Raw genomic sequence first — 21,822 nt, forward strand, 5'->3', positions numbered from 1 at the left:
AGCAGGTGTTTTATGAACAAGCTTGGGGTCTTTATAACCCTGGAGAATACTCTATCTTACTGCAATTCCTTATTAATGAAAACATTTACTTTGATATTTCCCATACTAAATAAAAACTATTCAAATAAAGAAGACAAACACTTAGCTTAAGGAAATGCCTTTTTCCTAGGTAATTTATCTGTGTTTATTCAGATAATAGAGAAAAATAATAAAAGGCATGTGATTTGCTTAATGTCAAAATGTACTTGCTAAAAGCATCATGCTATTTTTCTTTTTGATAGACAAGTGCTACAAAGTCTTAGAGCACTGTACTTCTCCACCACCTCATAGATAAAAAAACTATAAGGGCCTGAAGAATGGCTTAAAGTTTAAGAACAAATACTGTCAGAAGAGGAGAATTAAGATTTAGGGCCCCCATTCTGGAAGGCTCAAAAATGCCTGCATCTACAATTCCATATAATCCAACATGCCCTTCTGAGGAACTTCGCACACTCAAGTATACACACACACACACACACACACACACACACACACACACACACACACTAAATCTTTAAAATGGTAATAAATTATTCTTTATGTCAGCTATATGTCTCCTACTTTATAGGAGAATTTCTGAAATACAATAATTACTAAGAATCAGCTCAATACTTTTGTAAAAATAGAGTGACTAAATTAACATGAGCTATTCGTCTTCCATGAAAAGTCTGAATTTCTACTTAGCCTGAAAGCAGATAAAATTTCTCAATATTTCTATAGCAGCTGACCTTTCTAGGGGACATTTTGTACTTATGTAATTAGTACAGCATTCAAATTAGCCTTTGATAGTGTTTAACTCAACAAATTAATGATGCTTTAACACTAATATCAACTATCCTCATTAGAGAAACAGGATAATCTAGTGAAGGGCACAGGAAATGCCTGAGGTTAAGTTCCATCGCTAAAACAGAACGTCATACAAAGTTAGACAGCTCTCTGAGACACATAAAATAGTCTTTATACGTGATAGCTTCGGAATCATGCTATTCAACATTGGGAAGTAACACACAAGGTAGGTGAGAAGCAGTAGTCACTTAGTAAATTACAGCTTTTACATGGCATGGTAACTTAATCACCATCAAGTAGATGCTCATATCTGTTTACAATGTATCTTGAGGATGAAGTGTCTCTTTTAGACCACACCAGTAAGATTCATAGGAAGAGCTCTTCATTGATACTGTCAACTGCTAAAAGTGTTTCTTTTCCTGTAGTACTTTTTCCTTTATATGTGTCTCAGAAGAACAATATGTCACTGCAATAGTTAAAACTTATTTGATGACTAGGTAAATTAATCTCAAATATATACTTAACTAAAAATATACAAATCCTAATTGAAGTATTTAAATTAACTTGATATATAAACTAGTTTCTTGATATACTTTCCAGTCTTATTCATCAAAGTCCAATGGAGAAAAATTAACTTAAACATGCTAGATGCAATGTCCACTATATGAGGCTTTGTAACATGGATGTGACAGTTATTCCTTATGGAAACACATGAGAACTGTTAACTCCATTGGAAGAGTAGAGGGAAAGTTTCCCCAGGAGGAAAAGTTCAGTGAGAGGAAAGGAAAGTGGAAATATGAACTGGGTGTCTTAGTTGGGTTTATTTCAACCTACAGCTTGTAGTCCATAATCCAAAGATGCCATTTGTAGGACATGATCCAGAGGATATAGAGGAGTGATGCTATAAATGAGTCAGGCTGCTTTCTTATGCCATCCAGCACCACCTATCCAGCCCATTAAAGTCTATCATTAATCAGAAAAAAAATGACTCAGAAGCTTCCCCACATATCAGTGTAGTGGGATAAATTTTTAACTGAAGATCTCTTCTCAAATGACATTACTGTGGATATAACTGAGATAAAACTAGACAGCACACTTGGGAAGAATATTACAGGGCTGAGATTAAAACAGCATAGCAGAAAAAAATGCACTCTTCAGTTTGTGATATATAAAATGTGAGACAAGTGACGATGAGAAAAAAAGGCCAGAGGTGCAAACACAAAATTGTTTCCTTAAGAACTTTGAAATTCATATGTGATAAGCAGAAAATGATATGTTTTTAAGAGATGTGGACAGTATGTGCTTGCTCTTTATTTGGCCCTTTCACCAACAAGCTTAATCTGGATTTAAGTAAAAACGGGGCTGAGTAAGAGATGTTGAAGTTTCATGCTGTGCTAGTAATATAGGAATGGAATAGTAGACAGCCTCAAATGTTTGTACTTCAGATAAAGAGGATTTTATCCATTTTTCCTTTTGGATTTTTATACGTGTGGAAAGCCATCATATAAATTTTTTGCTTCAAAATATTACTCTGTCAAATTTTACTACTTATAACTGTCAAAATAAAATAATAACAGTATAATGCTAAAATTCATGGAAATGTTTAATAGCTATATTAAATCATCTATTTTGTAAAAAATACCAAGAGATATAACTTTTGTGAAATTCTTAATATAAAAGATTAAAAGCATGAAAAATGCAAATCTATTATTTACTTATTTGGAAGTACCCTCACTTTAGAAAGAATAATCTCTTACACTCTCAAAACTTACATCGTGTAATGCTCTACTTAGATATTCTGTTACATAAGATATATCCCAAAGAACTTGCCTAGACCATTAATAATAAGAAGTGCCAGCTCAGGGAATTCTCAAAGGTTCATCCATTTTGCTTTTGCATCAGGTTAATAGCTTCAATTCTTATAAGGGCTCATATTTTTCTGACAGGGGAGAAGAAGAATCTAGGGACAGAAAAAATATTGATGGGATGATAAAAAGCTTTTAGCTTCCTTTTATTTTATAATGCCCTTTCTATCTGTACACTGGTTTTTCTCTGTAGGGGATTGGAGCATGAAACAATGCCAGATTGAATAAGACACTCCAAGTGCTTCACTGAAGGGACAATGCTGTATAAAATGAAAATCTATATCACAAAATTACAAAATGTTGGATCTTTTCCATCAGTCATGCATGGTTAGCTCCCGTAGGATAAAATATAAGTGTCACAACACACAATGATCAACATAATTTTTGTATTTTCAAATTTAATTTCTATAGAAAATATTCTGATCATTAGAGATATTACATATTTTATATTGTAAATGTAATATATTTTTAAATGATTTTACACAAAACAATTTGTACATATTAAAATAAATTGAGAAGAAATGAATTTTCCTGTATTATCCCTTAGTAATAATAGATTTATTTTGACTAGTCTGTATATCCATCTTCTGGCATTTCAAGGTATACCTATGTATCTAATATCTATCATCTCGCTATCTAAATATTGAATTCCTTATATGTGTGCATCTACTTTAAAATAAAGAAGCTTTAATTTCTAGTTGTATTCCACTTGGTATGTTTTCTTCAAACTGTTGTTACACATTTTTGCATTCCTTTATTGTTTATTTAAAAGCTTAGTTATAAACTTTCTGAGAATAAAAAATTGTCTCTTTAAAAACAAGTTGTAGATTGAGATTGCTGGACTGATGAGGTGCAATGTGGATTTGTTATACCATGATTAATAAAATGAAAGCTATATGGAATCAATCATGCTAGCTGTTGAGCCTTAGAGATCATCACAAACTGAGCATCTCAAAGGAGTTTATGAAAGCAGTCATAATTGAAACAGGAGGAGCAATCAGTAGTATTTCTGTCGATGTTATTCCATTCCAATCTTGTTTCACAAAATATGGCTAGTTTGTTAGGTCAAAAGAGGTTGGAATTCAAAGATGATACAAAAGAGACAAATATCAGTGTGCGTGTTGAAGATATTTATTGTTTGATCTGGCTGTGTGGGTTACTCATATCTTCCAAGTGTTTTTCCACATTGCTCATCCAAATAACCAGAAGGATGCAGGCTTGGCCAGGAAACATTTTCTCAGATGTTGGAAAGGTGGTCATTGACTCAAAGGGTGCCTTTAAAATAACATTTCCTTTCCATCCTGTAATATTTTGGCTTCAGGAAGCACAGGTTGAAAATTTTCCCCAGTTCATTCTCAGACTCTGTAGGTAGAAGTCTACCTGCCGGTGGTATCTGATGAATCATATCACCAGGGTTTCATCCCAAGAGTATGGAAAGTTCTGAACTGAGTGAGTTTCTGTGCAGCAGGAAGCTAAGCTCTCTTATTATTGAAGATAATGAAGCACATGTACCATTCTTACAGGGTAATGGTGCTACTGGCTGCAGCAGTGATCTAGTAGTTGCAAGAGGTAGCAATCGTTATTATACTTAACATAGTTGTCTCATGTGCTCTGTGCTTCCAGCTGCATGGATTTTCCCACATCAGCCTTCCCAGAGCCCAGGATAAATGTGTTATTATTTTTACTTGACTATGAAGCAAACTATCTGTAGTGGATGATCCATTAAATAATTAGGTGATATGTTTATGACCATGCTATTAAGAATATTTTATGCATATATTTTACAACACAAGGGAATTATATCAAGAATAGAAAATGGAGGGGTTGGGGATTTGGCTCAGTGGTAGAGCGCTTGCCTAGGAAGCGCAAGGTCCTGGGTTCGATCCCCAGCCCCGGAAAAAAAAAAAAGAAAATGGAAAAATAGTACAGAACAGTATGTTTTCTATATAGGACATATTTTGTCTTCAAGATTAAGTTAAGGGTTGGGGATTTGGCTCAGTGGTAGAGCGTTTGCCGAGCAAGCACAAGGCCCTGGGTTCGGTCCCCAGCTCCAAAAAATAATAAAAAAAAGAAAAGAAGAAAAAGATTAAGTTAAATCTGAAATTGCCAATTGCTAGGAAGATGATTAACCTCCCATGCTATGGATAAATCCTCACACTGTTTCACTTTTACAATGTTAAACTGATCTAAATCTAACTTGACTACAATTGCAATGTATAATATTGAACTTTATTATGGAATGAATCAATAATTATGTCAGTAGCAATGCATCAATTTTCAAGAGAAAATATTTAATGCATAGTGTTTATCATTAGCTCTATCTCTATCAATATCATGAAGATATTGTTAACATTTACCAGATGGTAATTTTTATGAATGAAATCACAGATGATTTTAAAAAATAGTTGGTAGATAAAAATATTTAATCTAGAATGCATCTTGCTGATTTTAATTTTTTGTTAAACTGGTTTTCATACAATGTATACTGATATGGCTATCTTTCCCTCTACTCCTCCCAGTTCTTCCCCACGTCCCCTCCATTGTTTCTATTCACTTCCTGCCTCTTGCTAGAAAACAAGAGACTTCTGAGGGATAACAGTAAAACCAAATAAGGGAAAGTGACAAACATCAGAATAAGATAAAAAAGCAAACAGAAGCATCTCATCTCTTTCTTTTTCTCTCACCGTCTCTCTCTCTCTCTCACACACACACACACATACACAGACACACACACACACACACACACACACAATGAACACACACATACTACAAACACAAACGGACACTTACACACAGAAAATGGAATTAAAAAATATACATGCAAACAGATACCACTAAAAACTAAGAGTTTTCATTAAGAGTTGACACTAAGAGTTGTTCAAGTATTATAAGCAACACCATTCATAAGTCATTAATCAGTTCAATAAAAGGGATAAAAGTCGCAATTACAAAGTAAGTGAAATTGAAATGCCTCATCAGCAAACACTTAGCCTCTGGACCATCATGGGAAACATTCTTTTCTTATGTTAGTAGATTAGCTCACTATATTGTGTCACTATTTCCTCTAAATTTACTTCCCAAATGGAACGCAGAAACCCATAAAATACAGGAAGTAAATGAAACTAACAAGGCTCCAGAAACTCAGAAACTTTTTAGTATTATAATGCCTCTCACTGAGTTTAAACACTTACTAAGAATGGAGACTCAGTAAGCGGAGCCATCAGTAAGTGAGACAAGGATGTCCAGGCATAGACCTTTCACAATCATACCCTTACACTCATGCTGAAATCACATTTGGGTGTTACAATTTTTTTCATACCACTCATAGCTTTGTATGTAATCCCTCACCTATGCTGCTTAAGTTACTGTAATGAACTCAAAGTTTCTCTCTGCTGGAGTTGGTTAGTCTTTTTTTTTTCTTTTGTTTTTACAAATGATGCCATTGCCCTATGTAAAATCTCCATGAAAAAGGAAATAATATAATACAATTATCATCCTAAATTTTGGAGAATATTTTAATGACTGTTTAAATTTTTCTAAACATTTATGGTAGGTGTATAGTTATTGCAATACTTCCTTGTATACATTCATACAATATGTTTAATAATGAACACTTGTTAAAATTGTTGCGTATGCCTCTTTTATATATTTTTACCCAAAATGATCTTCTCTTTTTATCATTACTGAGAATAAAATGTGGTTAATTTTTAATTATTACTTGAGATGATAAATGGGACATACTCTAAGTCATAATGTGTCAAATATATGATTAACTTTGTAGTTTTTAAATGAAAATTTTCCAATATTATTTGAGTTCAGACAGCCATCAGTTTTACATTTCTGTGTTATATGCAGGATATGAAGCCAATTATGACACAGTGTGTCCATCAAACCAAAGAGGAACAGAGGATTATGGGTAAAGCACGATACTGAACACAGCACGATAAGTAGATAAATGGGTATATGACAGAAGAAAGATTGCGATGAATTTTAGGTATAACGTGTGTTCACTGTTTTGCTGCCTTTTCCTTTGTTAGCCATGATGTCTACTAATAAATTCAAAGTGGATGGTTACAAACAGATTTGGGGGAAACAGGAAAGAAATCTTCTGCTCGAATAAAATACTATATTCAATGTTACCTTTTTTATTTTATTTTTTTTTATTATTAACTTGAGTATTTCTTATATACATTTCGAGTGTTATTCCCTTTCCCAGTTTCCAGGCAAACATTACCTTAACAAGATCTTTGCTGCACTCTTATACATCAGAGGTAAGCCGATGAGTATTACTAGTCCTTTTACTTGAATTAGTGCAAATTAGCTAATCTTCTTAAGAATTTTCATTTGTTTAAATTTCTCAGGATTATTTGTATACAAATCCAAGTAGACTACAGGTAAAGTTCAAGAGTTATATAGAGTTTTATTTTATTTTTTTCATAGCTGTCTTTCTTTTTAGAAGGTTTACAGTAATGGAGACTGTTGCATCATGTACAGGGTCTAGTGGGGCCTGCAAAACAATAGAATCCTAGTGCTGAAAAGAGAAGTGGACACAATGCATATCTGTAACCCAGAAACTAGATCCAATTGATAAGCACTAGGAAACGAAGAATTATTTTTCTCTACCTGAGTCTCATCTGGGTTTAAATCACTCTTTAGGGATGCCCCATGCCCATCAGTAGGTGGCCAACGTAAACTCCATGGCATCTATGGAGGTTCTTTGTCTTATAACACTTCGGGCATTCTTTCAGTTTCTAACCATACAGGTAAATTGAATATACATTAGGGCTTCCGAATTTGTGTTTTTATAGGATTCCTGTGTGTAGAAATCCATGTGTCTTGGAATCTCTATGAGTTTCTTGTGTTTTTGTTTTTGTTTTCCATTGGTGGCACTTTTTCTTTTGTTTATGTTTGTTTTGTCCTGCTTGATGGGTTTTATTTTTATTTTATTAAAAAGTATTAGATGCCAGTTTGTTTTCTAATACAAGATTGAAAGGGAGTTGACTTGGATATGAAGGGATGTGGGAAAGTTAGAAGAAAAAATAATGAGAATATATTGTAGAATATTCATTTTCAAAAAGGAAAAGGGGACTCAGAGTTATTGAGAAACTAGAGAAAGAGTGAAATGTTTTGGATATGTAGATGATTAAGAGTTATTCTGTCTTTTCATAAATGGAATCATTTGAAAGGAAAAAAGGATATTTAGTCTAAGATTTGTCAAATTTTATTTTTATAACATAAACAAGCATTATTTATCTCTTTGTGGCTTGAGCTGCCCAATTGAAACCATTGCCCTATAAATAACCCTGTTTTAGAACTTCCTGGTCCTTGTTTACACTTAATTTTTCATGGTAAGACCTCAGCTGGAATACTGAGCTGCTTCTGACTAAGCATTTATTCTCATAAGAAAATAAGTGCAAAAGCCATTTTAGGCTAAATTGTTACCATAGTCTCAATTCTTTTCTAAAACCATGTAATTGTCAAAATTATTATTTTATTTACCTTACTAGTTGTACAATTAGTTGATATTCTAAAGGAGAACAAAACATGTGAGTGAAAGAAAGCATTAGCATATTGCAGGAATGTTAATTGTGTGGAATGTATCTACTGGATATGTGGAAACAAGGGGGAATGGAAAACGAGGTACTAATACTGAAAAATCACGACTTTTTAAGGAGATGGAAAGGGAATATAAGCACTGCCAATACTGAAGAGGTAAAGTGAATTTCAGAATAGAATAAAGAGACCCAGGACAGAGAACTTTTTAAAATAAAAGTGTTCTGTAATACAAATTCATCATTCTACATATGCATGTCTTTCTTCAGATAATGTTATTCAAATATATTATGTTATATTATAAAATATGCTATATTATATATGCTAAAATAACAAATTTATAACAAATTATCTTTTTATTTTCCTATATTCTAGTTAATTGTATTTAAAATTAATTTTGTGAAATTTGTCATATTTACTGCTATTCCTCTCAAACATCTCCTCTTATGTCTCCCACATTGTATCTGCTTCCCAATTTCATGTCTTTTACTGTTGCCTTTGTTCTTTTAGTAACCCACTGAGTCCAATTATGGATGCCACATGTTAACAGGTGTGAGGCCATTCATTCACTGCAGCATGGAAAGCCTATGAGAAGGAACACTATGAAAAATAAAGGTTTGTTCTGCCCTAGGAGCTAGTAGTGGCAACTTTGTTCTTCATTAAAGGATGAAACCTTCAGACTCTTCTCCACACTTTGTCCCTGTATTTCCTTTAGACAAGAGCAATTCTGGGTTAAAAATTTGGAAGTGAGTCTGTGGCTCCATCCTTCAACCAGGGGCCTAGCCAAACCTCTGGATGTGGTCTCTACAGGTTCTACCTCCCCTTTGTTGGGCATTTCAGCTAATGTCATCCCTGTTGAGGCCTCAAGCCTCTTGCTTTCCTGGCATCTGGAATTTTCCAGTGGCTACCGCCAGTCCCCCATCTCCCATTGCTTTATACCTCTGTTCAATTTCCTGACCCTTTGTATATCATCCCATACCTGATCCTGTCCCCCTTTTCCCTTCCCTCTCCTGTATTCTCCCAAAGTCCATTCCACACTCTACTCCTGTGAGTATTTTCTTCCCCCTTCTAAGAAGGACTGAAGCATCCACACTTTGGTCTTCCTTCTTCTTGAGCTTCATATGGTCTGTGAGTTGTAAAGTGGGTATTTGGAGCTTTTTGTCTAATATCCAGTTATAGTGAGTACATACGATGTGGGCATTCACTGAATCTTCCTCTTAGGCTTGTGCTTGTGGATCAGATCTAAGCTCTCAGCTGCTGTTTGAGTTACATGTCTGTATCTGCCTCCTTCCATTCTCCCTACTGATAACTCCTCTTTCCATAACTGTCCTTGATACGGTTTGTGAGTTGTAAAGTGGGTATTCAGAACTTTTTGCCTAATATTCACTTATCAGTGGCTACATACCATGTATGTTCTTTTGTGATTGGGTTACCTCACTCAGGATGATATTTTCTAGTTCCATCCATTTGTCTATGAATTTTGTGAAGTCATTGTTTTTAATGCTGAGTAGTACTCCATTGTGTAGATGCACCATATTTTCTGTGTCCATTCCTCTGTTGAGGGACATTTGGGTTTTTTCAAATTTCTGGTCATTATAAATAAAACTGCTATGAACATAGTGGAGCATGTGTTCTTGTTACATGTTGGAGCATCTTTTGGGTATATGCCCAGGAGTGGTATAGCTGGGTCCTCAGATAGTACTATGTCCGATTTTCTAACAAACCTCCAGTCTGATTTCCAGAGTGGTTATACAAGCTTGCAATCCCACCAACAATGGAGGAATGTTCCTCTTTCTCACATCCTCGCCAGCATCTGTTGTCACCTGAGATTTTGAGTTTGGCTATTCTGAATGGTATGATGTAGAATCTTAGGGTTCTTTTAATTTGCATTTCCCTGATGACTAAGGGAGTTGAACATTTCTTTAGGTGCTTCCCAGCCTTTCAGTATTCCTCAGCTGGGAATTCTTTGTTTGGATGTGTACCCCATTTTAAAGTAGGATTATTAGATTCTCTGAGGTCTAACTTCTTCAGTTTTTTTTGTATAGATTAGATATTAGCCGTCTATCAGATGTAGGATGGGTAAGGATCTTTTCCTTATCTGTTAGTTGCCATTATGTCCTTTGCCTTACAGAGACTTTGAAATTTTATGAAGTCCCATTTGTCAATTCATGATCTTAGAGCATAAGCCCTTGGTGTTCTGTTCAGCAAAGTTTTCCCTGTGCCCAGGTGTTCAAGATTCTCTCCCACTTTCTCTTCTATTAGTTTCAGTGTATCTGCTTTTACATGGAAGTCCTTGATCTACTTGGACTTGAGCTTTGTACAAGGCAGTAAGAATGGAGGATCAATTAGCCTTCTTCCACAAGTTGACTGATAGTTGAACTAGCACCATTTGTTGAAAATGTTGTCTTTTTTTCCACTGGATGATTTTAGCTCCTTCGTCAAAGATAAAGTGACCATAGGTGTGTGGGTTCATTTCTGGGTCTTCAATTCTATTCCACTGATCTACCTGCCTGTCTATGTACCAATACCATGCAGTTTTTATCACAATTGCTCTGTAATACAGCTTGAGGTCAGGGGTGTTGATTCCTACAGAATTTCTTTTATTGTTGAGAATAATTTTCTCTACCCTGGGTTTTTTGTTATTTCAAATGAATTTGCAAATTGATTTTTCTAACTCTACAAAGAATTGAGTTGGAATTTTGATGGAAATTGCATTGAACCTGTAGATTACTTTCAGCAAGATGGCCATTTTTACAATATTAATCCTGCCAATCTCTAAGCATGGAAGATCTTTGCATCTTCTGTGATCTTCTTCAATTTTTTTCTCCAGAAACTTGAAGTTCAAAATTATGATATCTGTAGTATGTACAAATTGAATTCTGCTTGTTCTACTAAGATCATAGATCTGGCACTGAAATTGGCACAGTCCTGAATTCTCAAAATTTTGGCAGGAAGAATCAGTGGTTTTATAAGAATTGAGTTCTAAATGAAGTGTCAGAACCCAAGTTCCAATGATGGGCACATGACACATACCTCCCTTTAAACAGATTTATGAGAGAAAGTCAAGGGCACATTCCAAATTTCAAAGTCTTTGTAATGAAAGGAACTGAAGGATGTATTGTTGTTCTATAGAAAATCCAATATTTTATTCTTTTAATAAAAATAGGAAAGCAATACTTCACAGTTTAATGTTTCACTAAATAGATATTTAGTGTATTCTAGTAACATAAAAATAATGAAATAATATGCCTAGACAGATTTTTCTACTACTTTAATTTTTTCCCATTTCACTAAATTTCAGATTATAGCATGATTCCATGATAACACATACCACATAAACAACAACCCATTGTGTTAATAGGATAATAGGAAACCTCTAATACGATTTTCATAAGAACTGCATGAAAAATTCAATAATTATTTTTGGTAGACCTAAAAATGTTATAGATTAAGTAAAATTTAATTGAATACAAATATTATCAGCATTTATTTATAAACCAGTATAAATAGAATGAAAATATATACTATGCACTGTGTCCTCTAGATTACATTAACTAGTAAAGTTGTGTCACTAGTTAAAACAGAAAGATTAGTAAATGATTTGACTTAGAGATGTTTAGATATCATGACACAAAAATGAGAAACTAAGAATTCAGTTTCCTATACTACTGAGAATTCAACTATTTTTTCTATGAATGCCTGTCTATTTAAACTTAAATAGGCTAAAATTCTTTTCATAGAATATACATTTTCATCAATATCTACTGTCATTTACTTTCATATTCTCAACATGAATTATAAAATAAAACAAAATTGCATTTTCTGCCTTGTTTAATTTATAAATACCTTAAATACAATTTCTTCAAAGTCTTACATAATTAACTCATTTCACAGACATCACAAATACAATAGTTATAAATCAGGAAAGAAAGAAATTACTTTTGTACAAAGAAGCTAGACTTTGCATTATGGTTAAAATTAATTTATATATTACTCTACATGTCATCATTTTGAACACTGACATACTAAAAATGGAATAAATAATGGATAAGTGTTTGATAAGTAGATAATCAAGGAACTAGCTCATAGATATACACATGGGCATTTCTCTCAGTTTGCTCCTTAGATAAAATAAACTATGCCTACTCCAAATATTTATTTGTGAATGTTCTTCTCTCATTTGTTCTAAATAAAACTAACCTCATATTTGTAAATCTGGAATTTTCTATGTTGATTTTCCAATTTAAATAAAAACAATGTGACATTAATTTGTACCAGAAAAGTTATATTTGCCTTCTTTATGAGAGAGAGAGAGAGAGAGAGAGAGAGAGAGAGAGAGAGAGAGAGAACAAAACTCAAAGAGGGGTCTCTAATAGGACAAACTTGTACAGGTAAACCTTCAATTGATTTTGAACATGCATTTAAAATTAAGTGAATTTATAGCACACAATTAACAAAATACTACAAATCACAAGTAATGCAATACCATAATAGCACAAATAAAAATCAATCCCATGACCAGTGAAGTACCAGTTTTGATAATTTAACTTGCTACTGTAAAATAAAGTTTAATCACATTCAGTAATCAAATCCCAAAACTAAAAGAAATATTCCCTGTCTTATGCTGTGAAATAATCTAGGAAAGCATAAAAATATATACCAAGGCTGTGATGCTTAGATATTAGGTTTTATTTCTTAAAATGTCATTATTAGGTTTTAATTAATTGCGTTTATTTATTTGGTTTGATTGCCCAACTACTGTTTCACTAGGCTAGATGGTGTATTGAGTTTAGTTATCTATGAACTGATAGAACAATATACATTATGTTAACTAAAGGTCTGATTTAGTGTTCGTATCTTTGTTTTTGATTTTCCTCACTTTTAATAAAGTGCATTTATAATTTAGTTTTTCAGTGTTTAGTTTCTCTAGTAATTATATATATACATATATATATTATACTATCAAGATCTACTATAGGACAGATGAATAAGCATTTGCTATTTTATTCATTACTCACAATAAAACATGAAATACACGCTGTTACTCATCACATTTCTGAGGAAAAAAAATTCAGAGTTTAAAAAACCTAAAGTATTCTGTAAATTATGTAGAACTCTAAGAGAAATGATCTGACACATTTTATGGTCTTGATTACTAAGATGTTTCTACTGTAACCACAGAACATATTAGAATCTAAGGAATTGAGAAGAACTTTGAACATTTAGGACTTACAATAGAATTAACAAAGAAATAGACTTTTCAAAGAGAATCAAGTTAGTGAAAGCAAGAAAATAGATCAAAATTCAGTTCCTCTTTTCCATATTTGATGCTGTACTTTTGTTTGTAGTTCAGTGAGTGGGAATTACTACATTATCCATGATATGGTCAAAAAGAAAGAAAATTCAGTCTTTGGAAACATACATAGTACGGATGAGCAATCGCCTTCGAGCACATTAAATCATCTATGTCTAATAAATTACTGAAATTATTGTTAGTGACAGCGAGGCACAAATGAAAGCTACCTGTGCATGAAAACATGATATACCTGAAAGGCATGTCAAGTAGAAAAACATATCAGATAAAGAGCCATAATCAACAGCTGTTTTAGGAAGAAAGCCTCGGCTTGCAAACTCCAAACATGTCTGTCAAAAAATCACTCAATGATGTTCTCTGGATGCATTCATTTACATTTAAGTAACTGGGAGCAGAGACACAAGTTTTCAAATTTCTCATTTATATTTCCTTTAAATACAGAAAAAAATTTCTAAGTCTACATCATGAATAGATACTGCACTTACAGGTTTCTGCCCTCTCCTCACCATATCTTCATCATTGTCTTTATGACTATGGTTTTTAAGGGCAGTTACCCTTACCTTATTGGTATTCACTGCAGTGATCACCCATACACACTGTGCATTGCTGTCGTACTGGAATGGAAAATTGGGAGATGTAAAGGTGCCACTTGGTCCTTGAAGATTAGAGCCACATGTCTTCACTGAAAGAGAAATTGAAATTTCAATCATGGGTATGTACCCTTGTGTAATATCACAGCAATCAAACATCTTTCAATGGATGATAAGTTGCAAATTGCACATATATGACTGCTGTGAAATGGATATTACGATACTCTGATGCTATATATTGAAATTAGAGTGCTTGTTATATTCTACAATTTGAAAACACAATGGTTTGAACATAAGTATAAGTCAAGTTATAAAACAATATAAAATATGTTGAAATATGCTGTGTTACAGGAATTGCAGTGTTTTACATGCCAATAATCCCAACCTTGATAATTTAAAACATGCAGAGGACTGTGAATACAATTGTGATGTCTGATGAATGTCTTCTGTGTCTAAATTTCAGTTAGATAGAGGCATTTTACCGAATATTATTTTAATACAAATCCACAAAGAGAAAGAAGCAAAACCTTGGATTGATTGAGCAACTTAAAAAAAATTCTTTGCTACATAATGAGTATCCAAGGACTCCTAATAAGGGGAAAGATGTCAATAGTAAATTGATTCATTTTCTTCCCGTGAATAGAACCACTAAAACAAAAGAAGAGCTTTGCAAGTAATTTTAATGAATTGACACAGAAAGTGGTAATATTTCCTTAATTTTCTACTCCTTTCTTGTTAATAAAAGTGCTAGTCAAACCATGGTCTCTCTTTATTCTCTTATGTACCATGAGTTTCCTAGGTGCTAATAACTGCAAATTGGATTTCTTTGCCTTATTTCATTAAAGCCCCAGCATGCTACTCCTTTATAGTCTGTCAAAAGCAATCAACTACATTTTACTGTGAGCTGCAATTGAGCATGTGTCTTCATATATGCCTATGTTTTAACAGAGCTATCAGCCTTGTCATTTTGAGCATCAAGTTATGATCATCCTGAATATTTTCATAATAAGCTCCACAGTGATTCTTTTATAAAAGAGACCAGGAATATTTGCAGTAATACATTCCTATGACATAGATGTTCATGTTGGAGTTGGTAACCTAAAAATAACTGTATCATTTGTATCCTTTATGTAGCTTCCAGGTAAAATTTCCCTTAATAAACTAGGAGTTCTATAAACAGTTAATTAAAGCTACTCTCATTTAAACATCTTCTAACTTACCCTATTCTTCACTTTTGGCCCTAAACATTGCCACAGACCTGTAATGAAATTCTACTAGGATGCATCAGATTTCCTATTTTACCTAATTTCCAGACCTATGATCATTGCAAAACCTTTTCAGACTATCGTAGGTAATTGCTTATCTATTCTCTAGATAACAGTTTCTCTTTTCTCTGAAATGATCTTTGTGTGTTTTACACTAGTCTTTCTAAAATGTAAACACAGTCACCATACTTGATTACATGGAAATATATGTGACTCTTTTTTATCGGATGAGTTAGAAAATACCTAGAACAGAATCCAAATGATTCCTCTATACTTCCTTTCCAATTTCATGCACTGCTCTCTTTCCTTTTCACATTGTTTGCTTGTGGTTGTATTGTCTCTTGCTCTTTCTGGCATGTTCCATGTCTAAATTTATAATTAGGCCTGATATGCTCAAAAATATTTCTTCTCCTGTTGATTTCTTGAAATTATAGTCACTTATGCAAATCCTAGCTGATATATCATTACTATTGATGGAATAGATTTACAATTTCTCCACTTCAGTTAGAAATAGTCATCCCTACCAAATATCACCTGAGCAGCACACGTATAAACATGTTCAGTGGTTTGTGACCTGATTGACTGAGCAGCTCTAAAGATGCTGAGAACTGGTAAAACAAACACAACCAGAGAGGGCAGGAGGAATATTTTCTACTTAGGAACTGTCTAAAAAAATTCATTTTCTAAAATATATATAAAATTACAATATTTAAGGGAAGTTTATTTATCATCTCTGTTATTTCCCTGTGCTGTATATTCCTTAGTATGGGCAACTTACTAAAGGAACAAAAAAAAAAAAAAAACCTTTGGCATAGTTTTTGAATCAAATCATAAAAGAAAAATATTAAAAATACATTATTTTATAGAAATATAAATATTTTCTCTGATATAGACTTTAATAAGCTAAAGGGGAAATAGTAATGTGATTATAATGGAAAGGTAATGGCGAAAATATGCACTCGATTCACTAGGTCAAAGTTCTTTTCTTGACTGCTACAAAGCCGAGGAGCAGAAGGGTTTATTTCAGAATTCTATCAGACCTTCAAAGAAGAACTACTACTAACACTCTCCGAATTATTCCACAAAATAGAAACAGAGGGAACACTACCCAATTCCTTCTATGAAGCCACAATTACACTTATATCTAAACCACACAAGACACAATACAGAAAGAATTTCAGACCGATTTCCCTCATGAAAATTGATGCAAAAGTATTCAATAAAATTCTAGCAAACTGAATCCAAGAACACATCCAAACAATCATGCATCTACAACAAGTAGGCTTCATCCCGGTGATGGAGTGATGTTGCAACATATGGAAATCCATCAACATGATCCACTATGTAAACAAACTCAAAGAAAAAACCACATGATCATCCCATTAGATGCTGAGAAAGCATTTGACAAAGTTCAACACCCCTTCATAATAAAAGTCTTGGAAAAATCAGGAATTCAAGTGCTATACCTAAACATAGTAAAGGCAATATACAGCAAACGAGTAGCTAACATCAAACCAAATGGAGAGAAACTTGAAGCAATCTCACTAAAATTAGGGACTAGACTGCCCACTCTATCCCTAGTGATCAAAGTCTTAGGCAAAGCAATTAGACAACAAAAGGAGGTCAAAGGGATACGAACTGGAAAGGAAGAAGTCAAAATATCATTATTTGCAGATGATCTGATAGTATACTTAAGTGACCACCAAAATTCCACCAGGGTACTCCTATAGCTGATAAACAACTTCAAGAAAGTGGCTGTATATAAAACTAACCAAAACAAACCAGTAGTCTTCCTCTACTCAAAGGATAAACAGTTTGAGAAAGAAAGTAGGGAAACAACATCCTTTACAATAGTCACATACAGCATAAAATATGACTCTAATCAAGCAAGTGAAAGATCTGTAAGACAAAAATTCAGTCTCTGAAGAAAGAAATCTAAGATCTCAGAATATGGAAAGACATCCATGCTCATGAATTGGTAGAATTATTGTAGTAAAAATGGCCATCTTGACAAAAGCAATCTACAGATTCAATGCAATCCCCATCAAAATTCCAACTCATTTCTTCAGAGACTCAGAAAGAGCCATTTGCAAGTTCATTTGGACAAATAAAACACCCAGGAGAGCAGAAACATTCTCAACAATAAAAGAACTTCAGGGGAATTATCATCCCTGACCTCAAGCAGTATTAACAAGCAACAGTGGTAAAAAACTATATGGTATTGGTACAGACACAGGCAGGTAGATCAGTAGAATTGAATTGAAGACCAAGAAATGAACCCACATGCCTATGATCACTTGATCTTTGACAAAAGAGCTAAACCATTTATTGGGAAAATGACAGTATTTTCAACAAATGGTACTGGTTCAACTGAAGGTCAGCATGTAGAAGAATGCAAATTGATCCATTCTTCTTGCCTTATACAAAGCTCAAGTTCAAGTGGATCAAGGATTTCCACATAAAACCAGACACACTGAAACTAACAGAAGAGAAAGTGGTGACGTGCCTGGAACACATGTCCAAGGAGGAAAATTTCCAGAACCGAAAACTAATGGCTTATGCTCTAATATCTAGAATCTACAAATGAGAACTCAAAATTTCAAAGCTTCTGCAAGGCAAAGGAAACTGTCAATAGGATAAAAGGGCAATCAATAGATTGCGAAAAGTTCTTTACCAATCCTACATCTGATAGAGGGCTAATATCCAATGTATACAGAGAACTTAAAAATTTAGACTCCAGAGAATCAAATAACGCTACTAAAAATGGGGTATACAGCTAAACAAAAAATTCTCAACTGAGGAATATCAAATGGCCACAAAACACCTAAATAAGTGTTCAACATCCTTAGTCATCAGAGAAATGCAAATAAAAACAACCCTGAGATTCCACCTCACACCATTCAGAATGGCCAAGATCAAAAACTCAGGTATCAGCAGATGCTGATAAGGATGTGGAGAAAGAGGAACACTCCTCCATTGCTGGTGGAATTGCAAGCTGGTACAACCACTTTGGAAATTAGTCTGCAGGTTCCTCAGAAAATTGTGTATCATACTACCTGAAGACCCAGCTATACCTCTCCTAGGCATATACCCAAAAGATGCTCCAACATAGACACATATAACAAAGACACATATTCCACTATGTTCATAGTAGCCTTATTTATTATAGCGAGAAGCTGGAGAGAACCCAAGTGTCCTTCAACAGAGGAATAGATACAGAAAATGTGGTACATTTACACAATAGAGTACTATGTTGCTATTAAAAACAATGAGTTTATGAAATTCTTAGGCAAATAGAGGGAACTAGAAAATATCCTGAGTGAGGTAACCCAATCACAAAAGAACACACATATTATGTACTCACTGATAAGTGGATATTAGCCCAAAACTCAGAATTCCCAAGGTACAATTTACTTTCTACATGAAGCTCAAGAAGAAGAAAGAGCAAAGTGTGGATGCTTTAGTACCTCTTAGAAAGGGGAATAAAATACTAATAGGAGGAAGTAAGGAGACAAAGTGTGGAGTAGAGATTGAAGGAAAGGCCATCCAGTGACTGCCACACATGGAATCCATCTCACATGCAGTCACTAAATTCCAGTCACTTTTTGTGATGCCAAGAGTTGCATGCTGATATGGATGTCTCCTGAGAGGCTCTGCGAGAGCCTTACTGATACAGATGAGGATGCTTGCAGCTAACTATTGGAGTCAACAAGGGGACCCTAATAGAAGAGTTAGAGAAAAGCCTAAAGTAGCTGAAGGGGTATGCAACCCCATTGGAAGAAAAACATTATCAAATAACCAGATCCCACCAGAGCTCTCAAGGGACTAAACCACCAATCAATAAGGACACATGGAGGAACCCAAGGCTCTAGCTGCATATGTAGCAGAGGATGGCATTGTCCAGCATCAATAGGAGGAAAATCCTTTGGTCCTATGAAGGCTTGTTTGCCAATGTAGGGAAATTCCAGTGCATTGAGGTGGGAGTGGGAGCATCCTCATAGAATCTGGGGGAAAGGGGAGGGGTATGGGAGAGGGGGGTTAAGGAGTTAACATTTGAAATGTAAATACATAAGATATCCAAGAATATCTAAGAGGTCAGCTTTGAATAAATGCTATTTTGTTTGATAAAGTTTGAAAAAAATGCCATTAAAGAATAAATACGTGAAAGCTTACAATAAGTGATATTATTTAACATTGTCTGAGCAATTTTTAGGCAAGGCAATCAATTACAGGAAAAAGATTGAAAAAGACTGTAGACATTGAATATTCTGAGACTATTGCAATTTGTGGTATACTTATTTTTGCCTTTATAATTCTAAGAGATTTAATGATATTTATTCTCAGTGTAATATGTTATATTCTGTTATAATGTTCTGGTCTTTTTTGGAAATCATTAATCTTGTGTGTGTGTAGCAAGACCTTTGGGCTGCTATTCTAAAGGTATATCTCTGGATTACATTTACTAAAATTTTTTAATTTATAATAAGATACCATAACACACTATGAAGTGCTACTACACAACAGGGTGAGCACTGATAAAATCTTACTTTTATATTTTAAAAATGTAAAACAAAGACTCCCCCCCCAGTGTGCACATATCACATGCTACCCATAAATACCTAAATTTGTTTCCGTGTGTCTGTTGAAGTGGTTTATAATGAAAATTAATAAATATACTATACAATATACTTTACAAAGAAATGCACTATTGTTTAAGAAATACACGCTCACACACACAAACACACACATGCACACACACACACACACACACACACACACACACACACTCTACTATTATCTAAAGGTGAATGACTAATTAAGCCTAATGCCTATTTAAGTCAGTGTCTTGATTCACCAAGTGTTTCTGCTCTACAATACTTAATTGGACATTTCGTCTTTGTGTGTTCACAAAACCCTGATAAACTGTCATGAGTGAAGCAAAAGTTAGAAATAATCTTGAAATACATCTTAGTGATATCTGCATAAGAATAGGAGTCTAATGCATGTCTATAGTGAAAGGCAGTGCATGAATAATGAATAATAAAAGGAACCAAAAGCAGAAAAATGGAAACCAAGAAAGATTGTGCAAAAGAAACACAATTAAAATCAGCAAGAAGCAGACTGCCTGGGATGAGATAAATTTGATTAAAGGCTAATAAATGTATTTTCTCCTAAAGGTGACAAATACTCATAATTTCTAAAGGTAAAAATAGTAAGTAAATTTATTTTTGCTAACCTAATTGTTAGTAGTTTAACTTTCTCCTAAAAGTCCTGTTTATATATGCTACTCTGCTGTAAAACAAAGGACATGTTATTTGATATCTACTTCTTTTTAATATAGAGGTATAGTGAGTTATGTACTTCTTTAGACATCTAGTCAGTCACCTTTGGGTATTACCACCATAGAGTGCTCTTGAATGTTTAAGTTTGTGATGCATTGGTCTGACCAGCCCTTTCCTTTCCCCACCTCACCAAGTTATTGAAAAAAAGAAAATGCACAACATCCAGGTACAGGTTAATTACACGACCATGAAAATGCTGTAAAGAAAATGCAAAGAATGCCTGGGGAGTCCAATTACAAAGTATTCCCTGTCTACAGAATAAAAGGTTAACCAAAAGAAGATAACCTAAGGAATGGCACAGAGAGACAAAGTAAGCAAACCATCTGGATTTAAAACAGAGCTTTTGAATAACATGAAAATTGCATTTATTTCCAATATATGTGGTAATGGAAATGTTAATATTTTATTACAACTGAATATGCATGTTTCCATGAATTGCTGGGAAATTTTGTGTTTTCCCCAACTGCGGAAACAATTCTTAGAATATTTTAAGCTTGTTTATGTCTTAAAATATTAAGATAGTTTTGCTATTTTGTGTTCATTTAGTTCATGCTGATAAGTGGAATGAATTCTAGTGACATAACCACCAGTAGCTCAAATATGCAAATTCCATTTGGAATATTTTGTGCTTAACAATAAGGATGATACTTCAAAGTGGCATATACATTTTTATAATGAAAAATACATTTAAAAAGGGAAAAAAACTTAAGACATAATTTCTGGATGTGGGTCAAGGGAACCCCATTATGAAAAGTATTGATTTATGGGGATACCTATTTCTACATGCAAAAGAATCATAGTCTTTATAACTGTATTCATTTGCATAAGTTTGCATGTGCACATCTTGTACACACTCACTCCCATCTTTCTCCTCCCTAGCATTCTATTCTCTCTCTTCCTCAACAAATCTCTCATATTGCTTGGTCTACCAATAATGGCCTGGGTTATCTGTGTGACTGTGGGTTTAAAAGTCTGTGTTGAAGCCTGGTAGATTTTGCAGAGGCTACACATCTAAAGAGGGTGAGTCTCACCCAGAATCCATAAAATGCCAATGCTTAGAAGTAAATG

The 21,822-nt window shown here is 33.9% G+C and overlaps 1 protein-coding gene across 1 annotated transcript in view; it reads right to left on the reverse strand.

The window, feature by feature from the left end:
- Csmd3 (CUB and Sushi multiple domains 3) overlaps positions 1–21,822 on the reverse strand; it is a 1,310,498-nt gene that overhangs the window by 677,373 nt on the left and 611,303 nt on the right. The window contains exon 11 of the mRNA XM_087559497.1: positions 14,118–14,239. Coding sequence (XP_087415623.1) covers positions 14,118–14,239 — 122 coding nt within the window. The remainder of the gene's footprint in view (positions 1–14,117; positions 14,240–21,822) is intronic.

Source organism: Rattus norvegicus, chromosome 7 (assembly GCF_021556685.1).
Source record: "Rattus norvegicus strain SHRSP/BbbUtx chromosome 7, alternate assembly SHRSP_T2T, whole genome shotgun sequence".
NCBI lineage: Eukaryota > Metazoa > Chordata > Mammalia > Rodentia > Muridae > Rattus > Rattus norvegicus.